Source organism: Synchiropus splendidus, chromosome 8 (genome assembly GCF_027744825.2).
Source record: "Synchiropus splendidus isolate RoL2022-P1 chromosome 8, RoL_Sspl_1.0, whole genome shotgun sequence".
Taxonomy (NCBI): domain Eukaryota; kingdom Metazoa; phylum Chordata; class Actinopteri; order Syngnathiformes; family Callionymidae; genus Synchiropus; species Synchiropus splendidus.
Window position 1 is genome coordinate 17,036,724 of NC_071341.1, and position 18,563 is coordinate 17,055,286.

At 48.5% G+C, this 18,563-nt stretch overlaps 1 protein-coding gene across 2 annotated transcripts; it reads left to right on the top strand.

The window, feature by feature from the left end:
• Positions 1-458: 458 nt before the first annotated feature.
• pak4 (p21 protein (Cdc42/Rac)-activated kinase 4) lies at positions 459-16,962 on the top strand. 2 transcript variants are annotated; one of them, XM_053873321.1, is made up of 11 exons: positions 459-602; positions 10,568-10,798; positions 11,364-11,563; positions 11,642-11,837; positions 11,996-12,229; positions 12,298-12,750; positions 12,832-12,965; positions 13,135-13,261; positions 14,297-14,422; positions 14,506-14,640; positions 14,968-16,962. In XM_053873321.1, the coding sequence occupies exons 2-11, from the start codon at positions 10,598-10,600 to the stop codon at positions 15,121-15,123; spliced, it is 1,962 nt and encodes a 653-aa protein (XP_053729296.1). In that variant the 5' UTR covers positions 459-602; positions 10,568-10,597; the 3' UTR covers positions 15,124-16,962. The 2 variants fall into 2 exon arrangements, with proteins under 2 accessions (XP_053729296.1, XP_053729297.1); XM_053873322.1 differs by lacking the exon at positions 459-602 and adding an exon at positions 5,247-5,557.
• The last annotated feature ends 1,601 nt before the right edge of the window (positions 16,963-18,563 follow it).

Below are 18,563 nucleotides of genomic sequence, written 5' to 3' on the forward strand. Positions count from 1 at the left end.
TTTTTCGAGTACTGCTTTTGAACTATCGAATACGATGGTTTATACTAGTAATAGTATCATCAATTGATTAATATTTAAGATTATTTCAGCATTTCTACAAACAGTGAAATGTAGTAGGACTGCAACAAGTCAGTCTGGGAGCTAATTGTATGCAACAATTGATATAAATCAAGTTTAAACATATAAAGTTTAAACTTATTATTTTTATTTTTTTTTTTTATTAATTTTGACTAAATAATACAGTAGAAATAATAATAATTCAAGTATCAGGCGTTATATTAGCTTTGAACAAAACATCGAAATAAATTAGTGTAATTTGGTGGTGATGTGTGTGACTTTTAAATGTGCTCTTTTTATTTCTCGTTTCCCAGCAAGTTTGATAAGTTTGGGGTTAACAGCGACCGTGCGTTGCCATGGTGAGCGCCAGTTTCCCGGATGTAGTATTCCTCCCTAGTCCAACATGGCGTCGGGAAATGAGACTTCTCCGTCTGATGTCACACACTTTGCTCGAAGTTAGTTGGTATCGATTGAGTTGACTGAAACAAGATTCGTTCCCCTCACGTCACTGGCAAAGAAAGGCACTGTTATTGGACATTTCCAGGGTGAGTGAAGAACTTTCCTTTCGCTTGTTGTGTCTGAGCTTATGGCGCGTCTCGACTCCCTGGTTACTGGCTAGCCGTTGCTAACGTTAGCCGCTGTGAAGTGTACTGAAGAGCTTCCGTGATGATTTGCTGCTGCCGGCGTCTCGGTGCTTTTATTCGGGAGTCCTGTGTTCGCCTATAAGGCTCGGAGGAACTCGGAGTTATGGAAGTTGTTGGCCGGCAAACAAAGTCGTCTCAGCCGAGGCGGCGTCAGCGGAGACCCTCGGAGCTCAGTGGTCGGCTTAAGTGAAAATCCGAGTCAAGCTCGTTCTGGTAATCTTGGCATTCCTCATGTGTCTGTCACCTCCAGCCAAGTCTGTGTATGAAACCCCCCCGCCTCTACTCAATACTAGACTGGTACACTATTGAGTGACTGGAACGAAGAGTCCATGACTCGTCCGTGACCTGGTTTTCACTCGTCAGAACAGGTCTTCCTTTCTATTCCTCGCCTGACTGTGTCCAGTATGTGGCTGACAGAGGATCCCGTACCAGAGCCTTCACGGCCAGTTAGTCAGCAGTGTGGTGCCAGGAGAAATCAGCCCTTCCTGGAATGCCAGGGAGGCACCTTCACACACCATTCATGGCCCCCTCTGAGGGGTGGTCGGGGATCAGCTAAGATAACAGCCGCAAGATGTGAAGGAAGGAAACAGTCTGGAGCATGGAGTACATGCTTGTGTGACATCTGAGCTTCATTCTGAAGCAGGATGTCTGATCCGCAACCAGTGCATGGAATGGTTCTTTAGCTCTGATGATTGAGCGATGATCCTGAAGAGTAGAGGGGTGACACTGTCCTGGTGGGAGGACTGAAGTGAGTCGACTCAAACCTCCTCTACTGCGCATGGCAACAAAGTTTTCTTGAAAGTTATTAGTATTGATTTGAAAATGGTGGATTCACATGTGAAATACAACTTAATGGCGATGTCACAGCCCTGCGTCTCCACTATACCAACGTGATTCCCAGTCGCTGCTCTCTTGTCAACAAGGTAGTTTTCATTAGGCTCGTGTGTGAGCAGGCTTCCACCTTTCTGTTGAGTCTACAAGTCATTCATTCGTCTAGTTATTTCTTCTCCTTTACCACAATGATTGTTCTGTGTCTTTGTCTCCTTAGAGGGGGTCAAAGGTCAGCAGCCTTGCCACTGGTCCAGTTTGCCTGAAAAGAGCAGCTCCAGTGTTTGATACTGTGTTCGGTCAGATGAGAGTTTTGCGTGTCTGCCAGTGTCAGGTTTCACAGGGTAGAAGAAGAAGACATGGGTGCAGGGTACAGATCATGTGATGCAGGTGGGAGAAGTCCAGTGAATCTGATGTTTGAAGATGTTTGACGGTGAGATCACATCAGGTTGATTAGAGATGAAACCCAGAGGCTCAGGATCAGAACGTGGAGGATTAAGATCATCAGAGTGAGAAAAGATCAAAGCACAAGAAGGTGAGGTGGAGACTGAAGCAACATGCTGAGGCGACTTGAAGATTCCTCTTCGTGCAGTTGGAAATCGACCGCTGTCTCACCCCTGGAGGAGAAGTCCTCTGTGGAATGAGCTCGGAGTCCAACACAAACAGGTCTGAAGGTGCAGGGGGATAACAACAGCGCCGCTCCTGTTGGACAGTTCAGGTCTGCTGGTTGTTGTCTGAGCAGGACATGATACACAGGGATCATTTGTGGTACTCTGTGCTCCCAGTGTTTGAATGGTATCCTCCCACAGTTAAAAACACAACTTGTGGACTCTAAAAATGTCTGTGTGTGACTGTCTGTCTGTGCAGAGCATTTGACAGGTGCACTTTCCAGGGTGTCCCCTTCCACTGACCCCAAGTAGCTGGGACAGATTAGAGGCCCATCTGTGTTCAGCTGATGCTTTCACCATTGTGTTTTGACTCACAGGATATTCCTCCATCTTTCCCTGACGCCAGCACAAACCCACCACTAAGCTGATTGTTTTCTCCAGAACCAAGTCTGAAAAACCCAAAGTTTCAGACGCCAGCATGAGATAAGCGCAGAATAAAATGAGTTCAAGGCCCAGACAAGAGCAGAATTCCAAACACTCAACTGTCGGTTCAGCGGGTCGTTGCGAACAATACAAATCAAACCAGCTTTATTTTCTTGTGTTCGCTTGCTCGTGTTGTTCTGGAAATCAAGCTCTGACTTGTCCAGCCCGACTGAGCCCTTCACTTCACTCATGTTGCAATCTGGTTCTGCTGCTGTGAGACGGCTGGAGATGCTGTGTTTCCTTCTTTTGGCTCCTGCATATCATTCATGTGTGTGATTGTCTGATTTGGCTGCTCTTTTTTTGGTGGATTACAAATCCACTCGTAACTTTCTGAACAAGTTCGACACTTGAATTTTGCTTTGTCCGATCAGCATGTCCAATCTTAGGAAATGAAGGTTTTAGATGTCGCTGCTGTAGCTGAAGCTCTTCCTGACTGTTCTCCACCTGTCATCATTTGTGAGTCACCTGCTGTGTTTACTCAGCCAGGCGGACTGTGAGTGTGGATGCTCTCTGTAATTGTCTCATGATGTCATTGCTGCACTTGTGCCGTCAATGTTGGACCTCTGGAGCTCTCTCTAAGTCCTGAGTGTTTGTTGGTCTTCTGAGATTTTCCTGCATCTCCTAGGGTCCGGCCATGACGACTGTGATGGTAATCTCAAGTTTTGCTCTGAACTTGTTGTACTCCTTTGCGCTGCAGAAACCATCTCACCTTGGAGTCAGTTCAACCCTGCTGAGTTTCCTTCTAAACTGTTCCACATAAAACTTTCCACTGACCTCAACCCTTTCTCCTAAAAGTAGAAGTCAACTATTGAAGCTGATATTGTCGAGCCTGGGGCTGCTGTGCATCTGACCCCCCCAGCCAATGTTCACCCCATCCTGTGTGGGGGCGCTCGGCTTGTTGCTCCTGTCACTTGCTCCACAAAGTTTTAGTTGTGACGCTTTGTGTTTCACAGTCACGTGTGACTTGTTTTCTGTGTAGCTGAAGTTAGAGTAGATGGTCACCAGAACCTTTCTGGGCGACACTTCGAGCCTTCGACGGCGGTATTCGGCACCAGCTCCGGTCAAGTGAACCGTATCGAGTAAAGATAAAAGTTGTGCAGCCACTCGGAGAATGTTTGAGTCAACAGTCTGGAGGTAAAGGTCAGCATATGAATATACGGGCGGGGTCGGAGGAAGTGGGCTAAGCTACTGCTATGTTTCTCTTCAGCATGACAAAGTCGGAGAAAGCCGGTGGAAGCGGAATGCTGAGTAAACAAACGGTACTTTTCTAATATAGGTCCATTTCACGGGTCTTCTCTTCTGAGGAGCAGCGAGGCCTGGTGCTGAATCATTCAGAGCTGCTCGGAACTAAAGTTTGGTGATGTTGAAAGTGTTGTGTTATTGTAGCTAAGGCTACTACTATTGTTATATTGGCTGTTACTGTGTTCTATGTTCTTTTATTTTGGGTTTCATTTGTAGCGTTTGAGTGAGATATGCCTCCGGATGCTAGTAGCTTTGTGTCATCTCCATCATGGTTTGCAGGAAGTCCTGGCCAGCTGTGAGGATGAGTCAAGACGCTGCAAGCTATTTTTCAGGGGACGTTATTAGTCAATGCGGTGATGTTGCCATTAGCCTAGCCATCCCATCCAATGTTAGCGTTAGCATTCTGGCTCAAACACTTATCGATTCCCCTCTGCTATGACATGATGAGCACATGAACTACAGTTCCAACTTGAATTGAAGTGAAGTCACTTGACTGTGGCGCATATATGTGTGTGTGTGTGTGAGTGCTCCACATATGACTCTGTTATCACTGGCCGTCCCACATTCCTGGACCTGCCGGTGGAAGGCGTCGCTCATTGGCTGTAACTCTACATGCTTTGTTCAAACTCGGCTTTAGGATTGGAGCATTCCCACGGTCGGAGTGTGTTCTGCTTATTTATTTATTTCTCTACTCTGGAATGTCGACAGGCTTCTTCCTTAATGACCTCATTATCTTGTCCTGAAAAGTGAAATCTACTTTTTGAAGAGCGCTTTAGAAAGTAATTATATAGGAGCAAAGTAAAGTGCTTATTATTGGGAGTAATTGTGATCAATATACTAGGGGGATCAGAAAACCACAGGAGAAAACACTTCAGTATTTAATGATTATAAGTGTTTTCTGTAGTAATACATCTGGACACGTGGAGGCAGAGAGTAACGCTGGAGATGAGCCACCTCTGGCCTGAAAGGTTCTCACGCTGTGCTGGCCTCCTCTGCCGTGATGTCACCGCAGATCGATGTTTATTTTAGCAGTCACCCTCTGTTTCTCACAGCTACCTGCTGCGGCCACATGGCTGCCTCCAGCTTCGCCACTTGCATGTCGTCATATGACCGACTCTAATGTCGCATTTAATTTGAATTTGTCTGTGATTCAGTTGGGCTCCCCTGTTTCAGGGTCTGGCTGCTGCTTAGTTTGCCTCATTGAAGTTGGTGGCGATCTCGGTCGCTATTCTAACATCGATCATTTGGTTTGATGCACAAGCGAACCGGGACATTCACACGCTCTAGTACGACCGGTTTTGTGACGTCACCGTTTTACTACCAGCGAGCACACGGGCACGTGTGTGCGCGCCCCCGTCTCTTCTCTCTCTCTCTCTCTCTCTCTCTCTCTCTCTCTCTCTCTCTTTCGGTGACGTCACGATACTCGGCCGAGCTCCGCTGAAACCATCGGAATGCGACGCGATGCTGGTTTAAAGCCCAACAAAACGGCCTCTCGATGTCGGTGCTGGTGAGGTTTGCGCACCTGGATCCGTGTTCGTGCTGAAGCTCCCTCTCGTCCAACCGGACTTTAACTTTGTTACGGAAACTATTTTTTTTGCCCGCGGGAAGAGCGTGTGTGTTTTTCCTCTCTTGTCCGACCGCGGGATCAGGTGGATCATGAGTTGCTGCGGGCTACAGCTCCACCTCCGGATGACGGTGAGTGCCGAGCTGAGACGCAAAACAAACCTGCGTTGTTTAAATCTGATGAACCGAGTCAGGAAAAAGAGTCGATTGTTGATGCGGACGCAGGAGGGGGGCGCGCGGGAGGTCTGGCGTGGACAGCTGACCCGCTCCGAACCAACCCGCCACAAGTGTTGCTGACACGCGGAGAGCAGCCGGTGATTCACTGTCGCTGTTGCGCGTCCCTGTGAACCCGAGCAGACAGAAGGTGTGATGTCACTGTGCTTAGTTCCTTGAACTCCAACTTCAGCAGCGACTTTGGAGTTCTCAATTACCAGCAAAATATTTACTCATTCATTGACACGTTATATCAAGGTGTTGCAATGCAAATACATTTGTGGACAAGAACTGTGTGTGGGGGTAGGGGTTAAGTTGCTGTTTTATCTACTCATGTGAGAGCCAGTTCTTGGGAAAACACCTTCTTGTGAGGATATATGCCCGTCCTAACTGAGAGTCCTGGTTAATGTTTGTTTTAGATGGTTAGGTTTAGGGTGAGAGGCTGGGGAAAGGGTTGTGGTAATGAGAAACCCCAAGTGTCCTAACAATGATAGAAATATGAACTTGGTGAGATGACTTTGAAGAGTCACTCCATTTGAATTGCTAACTTTTCACTCTCAAGTCCTCTGGCTGTGCCAATAGTAGATAAGAGCAGCCCTGAGCAGAGAGTGTATCCCTTGAAATCCCTAAAGAGGTGTTTTGTTTTGAATTATGTTGCTCTTCATTAGAAGTTCTACTCACAATATAGCCAAAGACAAAATTTTCTCTTTTATTTTTCCCGTATTTCCATTTGTCATTTTGTTTGCTTTGTCCCTCAGAATGAATTAAGAGAAAATGTAAACAAACATCTTGTCCACATTTTGCATTATTTATAGTACAATATACAAAAACACATAAAATATCAGAATATAATTGTAACTTTTTAAAAATCTGTTTCTTGGCCCCGTCACTTGTGTTAATATTCTTTTTAACATCTTTTCCATGATGACTGTGACCTAATTATATATGTTTTCACGGTTTTCCCATCAGAGTAAGGCTCTTTTGCTACGTCTCTTCTGTCCTTGGCTTCACAGCCCACTGGCCGGTCCCAGTGTGTCATGTGACCTCATCGAAAGTGAATTCCTCGCCCCTGCATCATAGATTTTTTTCATGACAATATATTACATATCGGACTCTTGAGTGGTGGGGTGGGATCCTGCTTCCTGTAGTGACCTCACCAGATAAAACTGTTGATGAACCAGGTCAGAACTCACCTTCACCAGGGAAACTTCAGCCGTGTGTATCATCTGCCACCAGCGTGTTTGAGATTCTTTGTGTGACACTGAAGATTGCAAGGGTCAGGTGACTGCTGTGTCTAATGATTATTTCTGTGAAGCTGCACTTAAACTGCAGTCTGCTGCTGCTGCTGCTGTCTGGTCCTCAAACTTTCTGCTGATGGTTGAGCTTCCTTTAATCACGCTCCCCTCTTCCTGTCTCGTCTGTCAATCAAGTCTTGAGTCTTCAGATGCCGTTGCCGTCAGATGAAGAAGGTAGTTTGACTTATTCATCCAAGTGACTACGTCTCTATAAAGTTGATGATGATTAGATATGGTCTCCACAGTAGCGCCTGTGCACGATGTGTTCCCGGATCTTCTCAGCACCTACTGCTGATCGGAACCTTTGAGCCTTTATTGCTATTATTAGTTTATGACATTAAGATAAGATTTTCTTCGTACACAGGCACAGAAAAGGTGTCTAAGACACTACCTTGTCAATATCGCCATGACAACCGAGTGTGTACGAAGTGTATGGGTGTAGGAAAAAAAATGATCCACTCAAATGTTGTGATACTTAATTGCGTGATATTGTATCAATATTTTTGCCGCAATATTGCAAAACTTGATTATATGATATTGTCTTGATTTTCAGCTCTATCAATATTTAATACACAGATACTTGGCTATGCTGCTGCATTTTTTTATTTTCTTTTTGTTCACCATTTATTTCAATGCATCAGGGAGGGATTCACTCCTCTGTTTGGAATTTAACTGAAAGTCTTTCTGGACTGACGTCAATCTATTGTTGAAACTATATCGCAATGTATCATATCAAAATAGGTGACATTGTAGAACTAGGCTGGCGCTGAGAGGAAGAAAATGTCTACTTGGAAGCTTGTTTCCCCGTTCTGTATAAAAGGCAGAGTGCAATGAAGCTCATGAGCCAGATGTCGCTCTTGCGACTGCTGCATCTGGCTCTTTCCAAGGCATGGACCGCGCTCACTGTCAACCATAAGTTCAGTTATGCTGGCTTCCCATGATCCTCTGCAGCCTGGTCAACCAATCACAGTCCATGCTCAAATGCACTGTATTCGCTAGAGTATATTCCGATGGCTACTTCGTTTGTTTGTTCTAGACACAACTCTCTGTATTTTTAAAATATTTACATTAGATAGTGTACATAAGCCACACCCACAGAAAACAGTTTTTGTTGCTGAAATCTGGCTGACTGTTGCTGTCAGGAAGGTAAGTCACATGAAAACATGGGCAGATAGATGAGGGCGGGGCCTGGTGTTTTCACCATGGTGTTGTATCCAACATGAGCTTCATCACGATTTGGGGCTTCATGTGTGAACATATGCAGGGTGGCTGCCTTTTAAACCCACAAATCAACATTTCATTGAAATTCCTTCAGAGACACAACCTCCTTGCTGGGGTGATATGACTATGTGGGAGCGTCACAGCTGAAGGAAGTTCTCAAAGATAAGAGGAAAGTAGAAGCAAAAGCGTTAAATCAGTCATTCAGACAGTTCATTTGTTGCCACATGACTACAGTGTTGTGAATATAGTGTCATCATTAGAACTTTAAATAGCACTTTGACAACTTGCTGCAACACCCTCCACCTCAGCGTGGACAAGTCATCCACCACAGCTGATCTCATGAACGAATGTGAGTCAAACTGAGGGTGTATTCTTGTCCCGGCCCTTCAGTCTCATCAGCTGCTTTCTCACGGTTCGCTCAGGCAAACAGGAGTCCGAGGTTCAGGTCAATACGTGCGTGTGTGTGTGTGGAGGGAGGCCGGTCGGGGGTATCATCAAAGAGCAGGGAAGAGTTAGAGGGGAGCTCGGGGTGAAAGGGTGATGGGACAGAGTGAGAGTGAGAGATCAATTTGAGTGGTGGTTGGGGGTGGACGCAGAGATTGTTGTTCAGGGTGGGAGCTGCTGAGGGGCGGGGGCTGTTTGTGCTTCTGTGTGTGTGAAAGATGGGGTACAGTGTTGCAGCGGCCACCTCGGGATTTCTCGCTCTGTTTCACACACTTCCTGTTGGTAGTAAATAACTTTCCCCTGTTGATGTTTCACTTGATCCCTGGCTGGTTTGGAAGTTCATTTCTTCTCCAAACCATGTGTCTCTGTACTCTGCTCTGAGTGAGGCTGGTGCCCACACATTCATGATGGATCCCAAGTTCACAAAGTGTTAGCTGCGTTAAAATCTGATGGCACTGACTGTCCACTCACAAAAGCTGATTTGAAGCCCATGCTTGTAGCTACACTGTAATCCAGGATGTACGTATGTGCGAGCATGTGAGCGAGCGCTGGCGTGGCCAGATGTGAAGGTGGGAAGAGTTCCACTGATGTGGCTGACCCTTGCTCAGGTAGGAATGAAACCAAGGCCACTAAGCTGTGAGGTCAGGTGGTTTGTTCCGGCTCGTGTCAGTCCTCACTGTGTGACTGATAGGACTGCTGACTCAGCTCTCAGAGATCTACAGGCTCCTTCTTGACACCCTTAATAGCAACCTGAAATGGACGTGACAGAAAGTCGAGATCGTCTCGCTCTCTTGTTGCTTCAGAAGCTCCCCTGGACCTAGCTGGCTGAGGATGAAGAGAAAAAGTGTTCAGTAACGAAACAGAATTTTCTTCTGTTTGCTTCCTGCGTGGCGGCTTTTACTTCACACCAAGATAATCCGAGCTATTGTGTCAGTTTTGGAACTTCACCTACATTTCTCTGATTCCTGGCTGCTGGCAGTGATCTCGGGTTTTTCCTCTGTGTTTCTGAGGGCGGATCCTGCCGCACTTCAAACGCTCCTGCTGTGAAAGGCTTTATTAACGCTACAGGCCAAACTGGGCCGCATGACTCATGGCCTCTCCCTCCTGGCTCGCCCAGGTCCAGAGCTCCAAGCCTTGAAGCCTGTCTACTATCCCCACATCTGCTTCTGAAGCTCTGGTTTTCGTCTTGCTACGGTGGTGGGCTGGGGGGGGTCACTCTAAGTCAGACCTGACGAAACGATCCTGTTTCGCTCCGAGTCGTGTTATCTGTTTGCTCCTGTGAGAGAGCAAATGTGCAGCCTGTCCTCGGGGATGTGAAGGCAAACACTGAGATGAAGGAAGAGGAGGGTGGAGGCTGCAGAAGAGAAGAGACAAACAGGACTTCAAACCGCTCATAAACTCCATTTATATGTTTTAAAATGGTTCTTTTGTGTGTTCCTGTAGGGTGTTGGACGCTCTCTACCAGTCGGGGTCTTTAGGAAGCTGATTTGTGTTTTAGTAAAACACAAATCTCAAAAGTGTTTTGGAAAACCTCTGAGCTGCTCTTTCAGTGTGTCTAGCCTCGAAACGAGTCCGTCGTCTCTGATCTTTGGGGAGTCCTCTTTGGTGTTGCACCTGTGATCCGGTGGCCCGAGGGTTCTGTCGGAATTATATTAAACCACCATGTATAATGTTACTTTTACTCAGTCACACATTTGGCCGCACAGTGTCCTTTTTGGAAAAACAAGTTGTGGAAGTGTGAGGTTTTTATAATGGGACATAGAAGGAGTTGTTGGTTAATAATGTCAGATGTTTTTTGGGTGACCATCTGGATTAAGGTGGTTTGGAAAGAGTCATTAACTTCTATGGTTTCCAACTGCTGCTACTCATATGCCATTCAAAACTGACAAAACTGTGTTCACCTGTTGGGAGGTGAGGTTTGAATGCAGTGGAGTGAGCGTGACCAGAGGCCTCCTTTGCTCCTCCTCAGGTCTGATGCTTGGCTTCCTCAGGCGCCACCATGTTCACCAAGAAGAAGAAGTCTCGCATCCAGATCTCGGCGCCGTCCAACTTTGAGCACCGTGTCCATACAGACTTTGACGAGCAGGAGCAGAAGTTCGTCGGGCTGCCGCGACAATGGCAGTCCCTCATCGAAGACACGGCCAAGAGGCCCAAGCCCTTCATCGACGTCACCGTCATCACCACTGTGGAGCCCAGCAAGGTGGGAGGAGCCACTGATCCTCAGCAATCACTGTTGGAGGTCAAGGTCTTCGGAAATGACACCATGATGACAATACCAGTCAAACCAGACTGATGTGTTTCTATAATTGCTCTGTGGCAAACCTGCCAGTTGTGTTAACGCTGGAGTTGATGATGAGTTTCTGATCTTATTAATGAGGGGAGTGGAGAAGCTCCAGCTCAAGTCGGGGTCTGTGACCAAACCTTTCCACCAGGCTTTTAGCTAGGAGGGCGTCTGCAAAATGGGAAAAAATGGACGCCCGATTCTCGACCGTAGCTTGGCTGCCAGATGCCGCCATATACCAGTGTAATCTGGCAGCCAAGCTACGGTCGAGAATCGGGCGTCCATTTTTTTTCATGTTTTACAGACGCCCAGACTCCCTCCTCACTAAAAGCTTTCCACGGCTGTTGCCCTGTTGAAGTGGTTTTGCCGTCATGGATCCGTTTTAAAAGGATTCTTGAGCTGTGTGGTGCAGCAGCTCTTCGTCTCATCATGTAACGTCTAGAACATCTTAACCTTTAAAGTGAAACAGCTGCCTGATTTGCAGTCAATTGTTCGAGGCAACAAAATGGCCGTCGACGGCTCTCTGACGTGGCTGCTGGACGAGTTCGACACCATGTCGGTGACCCGCTCCAATTCGCTGCGGCGAGGAAGTCCTCCAGTCCAGCCTCGCAGAGACTCCTCTGGAGGCGGGGGTCAGGAGAACGGAGACCCGCACCACAGACACATGTCAGACCGGCAGGACAGGTGAGCAGGCGCTCTGTGTCATCAAGACCCAACACAAGTTTGGTACCAATCGGCCTTCTTCCTGTTCATCTCTGGCAGATCACGACCGGACCAGCAGGGTGGAGGTGACCCCCGACACGGTCAGCACGCGGTCCGGCCCCCTCAGCGAGACGACTCGGGCCTGGTTCGACCACAGCAGCAGCCTCGCGGTCAAGAGCCCAGCAGGGTCCCCAGACCGGGCTCAGGTCCTCCAGTACCGCCCCCCAGAGACAGGGAGCACCGAGAGCGAAACCAGGTCCAAAACCCCCACCGTCACATAGTCACATGTCGATGTTTGTATCTCATGAAGCTGAGAGTCGAACGATGCCTGGCTCTTTGCTCCCGCTAGCCTTAGCTTAGCCTTAGCTTGAGTCAGTTTCCTCCTTCCCTCTCATGAATCCCTCTCTTCTTCAGGACCAGGTGACCCGTCGGGACCAGCAGAGCGATCATCGACCAAAGTCCAGCTACATCGGAAGAGAGGGCAGCCCTCAGTCCCCCAGAGACAAGCGTCCCCTCTCTGGGCCCAACATTCGTACCCCAAACCTCCCTGTTACAGACGGGGTGGTCAAACCCACGCAGCAGTCCACGCGGCCATTCAACACCTACCCCAGGACGGACAGTGAGGGCGGACGGAGCCCCACAGGACAGGTGAGAGCGAGTCACATGACGGGGAGCGCTTCAGGGTGTCTAACTGTCACATGATCTTCCTCCTCAAGCCGGCTCGGCACCCGGAACCTTCCCCCAAAAATGGCCCCTCTGCCGCCCCCCAGCGTGGGTCCTCCAAGCCGCCGGTCAGCCACCCACATCCTCATCACAAGTCCCACCCCACCTTAGCCCCCGAGTCCTCCCAGCATCCGCACACGCCGCACCCCAACGTGCCTGCACCCAGACCCCCCGTGCCCTCGGGACCTCAGATGTCCGGTGCTCCACCCCAGACCCGATCTCCACAGCGGGAGCCGCAGCGAGTCTCTCATGAGCAGTTCAGGGCTGCGCTGCAGATGGTGGTGGACCCTGGCGACCCTCGGACCTACCTGGACCACTACATCAAGATCGGGGAGGGGTCCACGGGCATCGTGTGCATAGCCACGGTCAAGACCACCGGGAAGCTGGTGGCGGTGAAGAAGATGGACTTGAGGAAGCAGCAGCGTAGAGAGCTTCTCTTTAATGAGGTCTGATACCAGATGTTTTCCTGTGGTCAAGTCTTGGTCTGCGCTGCCATTCACAGTCTGACCCTCCTCCGCCCCCTGCAGGTGGTCATCATGCGAGACTATCACCACGAGAACGTCGTGGAGATGTACAACAGCTACCTGGTGGGCGACGAGCTGTGGGTCGTCATGGAGTTTCTGGAGGGCGGGGCTCTCACCGACATCGTGACGCACACCAGGTGAGAGCGAGACAGCCGCATGCTGCGATTCACTCGACTCCCAGCAGGTGGCAGTGTGGTTATGAGTCGTTTTTCTTCACTATTATCTCCATGTATCATCACCTGAAACTCCAAAGAGTGGCTCGGAGAGAGCACATCGAAGTCTAACTGAGTTCTTCCCTCCTCTCAGGATGAACGAGGAGCAGATCGCCACGGTGTGTCTATCGGTCCTGAAGGCGCTGTCGGTGCTGCACACCCAGGGAGTGATTCACAGAGACATCAAGAGCGACTCCATCCTGCTCACTCACGACGGCCGGGTACGTGGCTCTCACTCCCCTGATACCACTCACCACAGAAGAGTTGGACTCACTGAGTCCAGGTGTCAGGGTTCGCTCAGATTCTCGTGCATTGAAACAAATTATTGAGTCATGTTGCTTCCGTGACAAGGGGTGGCGCTGTCACCTCCTGAATCCTACCGGTTCATCTGTCAATAGGAACACTGTGTGAACAGCTCGTGAGGAGACGTTCTGAGACTGTAATATTGTGATCATGCTGAGTCATCAGCTTGTTTCTCTCAAGAGGTCCAGGGTCATTGGAGCGATGGTTCAACACCATCTGCATCCTGGACTGCTCAGAATAGAGCTTCGACAGGTTTCTGTTACATAATAGTCCAACTCTGAGAAACAAAAGATTTTTCTCAGGTTTTCTGGGCCGTCATGTGACTGTGGTGACCGTTGCTCTAGCCTGGGAATGTCTCACTCAGTCACATCTGAAGTGACCCAGCAGAATAAAACACCTGATTTGCTGCTGGCGCCACCATGTGTCGAAATGGACTCAGTGGCCTTTTATGAAGTCAACAACTATATTGTATGTTTGGCTCATCTTCATTTTAACATCATGTTTCTCCGTGCTCCAATGGTCTGCACTCGTCCCACCCAGTGAGCCAGTGAGGGGTGTGTTTAGGTCGAGGGGCCAACAAGCTTTCTCTGAAACAACCAGTGAGTTCTGAAGAAACGTGAGATGCTTTTCCCAAACGTGGCGAGTGCTCCTCTCTAAATAGCTTCACACTGAACTGTCCTGTCAGCCAGTTCATTTGATCTATGCGAGTGTTTCCTGAAACTTGGCACGAAAACGTGGGTGTGTGTTCCACATTTGCTTCCATGGTTAGCACATCAATCATCAGGTGTGACATCACCAACTCAACTTTTATTTGGTCGTTGACGGTTAAAGGAAGTGCAGTGGAGAGAAATGTGTATTTTAGGGCTCCAGTCTGGTGACGTCCTCTGATGTGAAGTGTCACTTCCTGCTGAATGAAGAGGCTGCTTGGTCATCTCCCACTCCACTGTCTGCAGGTGAAGCTGTCCGACTTCGGCTTCTGCGCTCAGGTGTCCAAAGAGGTGCAAAGGAGGAAGTCTCTGGTGGGAACCCCCTACTGGATGGCTCCGGAGCTCATATCAAGACTCCCCTATGGACAAGAGGTGACGGTGTCTCTGAGCAGGACTGAGGTCCGGCTGGCCTCTGGTGTGGCCACCTGACTCAAGCATCACCTTCTGTGTTGCAGGTGGACATCTGGTCTCTGGGGATCATGGTCATCGAGATGGTGGACGGCGAGCCTCCGTACTTCAACGAAGCGCCGCTCAAAGCCATGAAGATGATCCGAGACAATCTGCCTCCCAAACTCAAGAACCTGCACAAGGTTAGTAGCTCCAGATTACTGCAGTGAAAGAGTCGCTCTGCTTCGCCATGGACGACACGATAAAGATGTCAAAGCCTCAGTGGAATCCCAGAAATGCAGAAGAGTCTCACAGGTGCTATGGTGTCAGTAGAGTGTCAGAGATGCAGTTGAGTCCCAGAGATGGTGTTTCAGAATGTGGTCAGATGAGTTCTGACTCCAACACGCAGTTGTGTTGGCATCCAGCGTCCTGGTCCAGAAGCTGACTCCAGTCGCGACTTGTCTGGGTTTTCTTCACCACATCATTGTTCAGGTCGTCCTCCTCAGCGACTGTCCTCTCTGCTCCTCCAGGTCTCCCCTCTGCTGAAAGGATTCCTGGACCGGATGTTGGTACGAGACCCGGCTCAGAGGGCCACTGCCAGCGAGCTCCTCAAGCACCCCTTCCTGACCAAAGCCGGCCCCCCCTCCTGCATCGTCCCCTTAATGCGGCAGAACAGAATGAGATGAGACATCAGAACCGCTGACGGATGGACTGGAATACTCCTCCACACGGGGCAAAGGTCGCTGGACGAGTGTGCAGGAGTATTCCACTGAACTGAGGGGGGCAGCAGCGAGACCGCTAAGTTTGTGTGAGAGTGTGTGTGAGTGAGTGAGTGTGTGAAGTGCTTCCTGGATGAAACAGCCGACCCATGTTGGAAGAAGACGGCAGACGAGTCAGAGCTGCTGTGCTTCTGTCGCTCCTCAGTGTGAAGGTGGGATTTGCACACTAACTGTCCCGCCGAGGGTTTGGACTTCCTGCCTGGACGGTCTGAAGCTGGAACATTTTTTTCACGACAAGCCCAACTTTACTACTGAGGGAAGAAACGTTTGACTCACCGCGGAGCCCCGCTTTTATTGTGTCGCCTTAAACACTCAAGCTTCCTTTCGCAGGAGTCAAAGGTCAACACTGGAGTTTTAATAACATGGTTTTATTTTTGATGTGGTGTGAGGGCGGAGTGGATGCTTGACCCCGGCGTGGTTTTATTTTTGAGCTTTTTTAGTTCGGCTCATGTTGAAAGACGCTGCACACATGACTCGCGCTGTATTTTTGATCACACTACAGTTCACCCAGAGGGAGGGAGCACACCTGCCCCACGTCTGTGACGACTGACTCGCTCCTGTTCAGGCGGCTGTGGTTTTGGAGTCGTTCTCACAACCTGAGCTGCCTCTGACCACCTCATCTGACGTCCCGCACGGGTTTCCATGACTCATGAGGTCCGTTGTGATTGAAAAGCAGCCTCGTCCATGGTGGACCTCAGGGCTGCACACTTTCTGAGTCACGCCCAAGAGGCTGTGACTCATGACCCTTTAATAACTAACTCCCAGGTGTGAGCGTGGACCAGTGTCGACAGTGGGGCTCAGTCGTTCTGCACAGACTCCACGTAGATCTCTGACCACATCCTCACCAGAGTCCTGTTCGCGGTCGTCATCAAGTTAATAGCTAACAGTTTTTAATTTTTTTTTTTTTTTTGGAAAGTACCGAGGTCTCCTGGCAGACTGGCGGGGTCACAGGTCACTGCTCCGTTGTGCGGCTGGTTATTCATTGATGCGCTCAGTTAAGCGTCAAGCCTTCTTTTGTGGCTGAGAGCTGAGGCACCAGAACCAGGACGGGAGAACCATCAACACGAGTGGAATGCGGCCTGGAGTTCAGCATGAAGAGATTCTAGAGGTCACAGTTTGAACTCTGGTGTTGGGACTTGTTACTGCAACGACACACCCTCCTCACCCTGTCCACACTGGCTGGGAATTGAACCTGGTCGCTGCAACACTAACCACTTCACCCACTGTCTGTGAGTGACAGGTGAACTCTTATTCTACTCTAGTTAGCTTGGATTCTACTCCTGGCTAGCTGGGCCAATCCTGAGACAATGAATGAGTATTACAGTGACAAACTCAGGAGTCGCAACAGTCTGATGGTTTTTCAGAAACAAAAGCTTGGTGTGCTCAAAACTTCCCAAAAAGAACTACACAACTGTCTGTCTTTCTTTGTTGTTGATTTATTTTGGTTTGTTTGTTGCTCTGCTAAAACACACTGTAACGTTCCTGTCGACGCAAAGGAAAAGTGATTCCCACTAAATGTCAACTATTTTTGTGAACCTCAGTGCGAGTAATTCCACGACACTAACGCGAGCTATCACCTGATAACGCGCTTCCAGCGGAGACCAGTAGTTGTCAGTAGCGAGCCGCGCCAGTGCCTTGTTAGCTTCTGGTGGTTTGTCATTTCTGTCGTCGCAAAAAAAACACAACTGTTTCAGAACTGTGAGACGAAAACTGTTTCTGTGTTTTGTATAAAAAAAATAGACTTCACTTTGCAGATTCTACTTTTTTTCAAATACAGTTTTTGTAAAAGTATTTTGTCGCCTGCTTTTTTTTTCTGCTCAAATGTGAGCAATCGGCCATAACATTATGACCCGCTGGTGACTGTCAGAGATGAGATGTTGAGTCAGTGCTTTCTGATTAACACCCTCAGTTACAGTGTAACTGTACTACATGCCGACGTGTTCTTTGGGCAAATATATACCTGCCAAATATTTCCATCCTCATGACAGGCTGATCAACAATGACGGTGTTAGTTCTGCTGCCAGCCACCAGGCGGCGCCCCATTTGTTTCTCAGTAGAGCAATTTCAACAGACGCTCAGGACATAATATTCCCGAGTTATCTATTACATCAGTTTGATGAATGACCTGCGTCACAGCTCATCTCTTCATTTCCTGCCAGGAGAACACTTTTAAACAGGAAAAGGGAGGTTCGATCTGAACTTCTGATCATTGAGGGGAACTTGCGTCTTCAGCTGGCTTCTGGTTCAGAGGGCGGTAGATGGTGATGTTAACCACTTCTGCTTTCATGTGAATGAAACAATGGAAACTTGGTTTGCAGTTCAAATGAGGACATTGACATTGAAATGTTGAGGCTGAAGTTACCTCAACGTGCCTCGGAACTGCGTCTGGACATGAGTCCTGTGGACCAGACTAGGTCATCGTCGACCTTGAAAGTCGGGGAAACGGAGGGAAAATCGCTGTAACACTCTTCCTCTTTTTCACTTGATTATTCATTTATATTACACTTTTAATGTTCTCTTTCATGTTCACGTCCGTTCTCCTGGTGCTGTGCTCTTGATGAAAGACAGCTATCTCTTCTCTGACCCCCAACTTACTAAAAGAGCTGAGCCAGAAGGCTCCTCTGAATACATCACAACTTCTACTTGATCTTCTTCCATGGTCACCCATGTCGTCTCTCTCAGTCCACCTCCAACATTCCACCTCCTGAACTGACTCCTTTTTTTTATCTTGTCCTCCCAATGACAACCTCACTATCTTCTGAAGCATCTGACTCCTTATTTATTTTGCCCTTATTTTCCTTGGTAGGTCAGTTGAGAACCAGTTCTGACAAGCGGCCGGGAGGCAGCATGAAGGACACGTATAAGACCTGAAGAGAGAAACATGTATGAAAGCAAAACAAGCTCATTTGACGGTGTAAACATGGAGACATGGTGCAGATACACTTGTCGCCCACTGTTTAAAACGGTACTGGAACAAACAAGATGGACGATGAGGTATGGACTGTTGGCGAGGAGAAGTGACTGCTGAAATTGAGTTTTATTAGAGAACAGAAACAGGTGGTGTGGGAGTGCAGGTCATCTCAAATCAGAACTAGTTTATCTGTCAGTCTTATCTGGCTTCTGCGACTTGATCGCTATCAGACGAGTGCAGTAAACCGGACACAAAGACACAAGATTATGAACCACGTCGTTGGTGGAGTGTTTTAAACGTTTATGATGAGAAACATTGCTTTAATCCATTTGTTGTTGATGAGTATTCTTCTGGCAAAAACTCTTCGAGTCAAACTCTACTCGTGTTCACTCAACTACGTCACGATAAGAGGCGGGGTCTCCTGCTACTGCAGCCA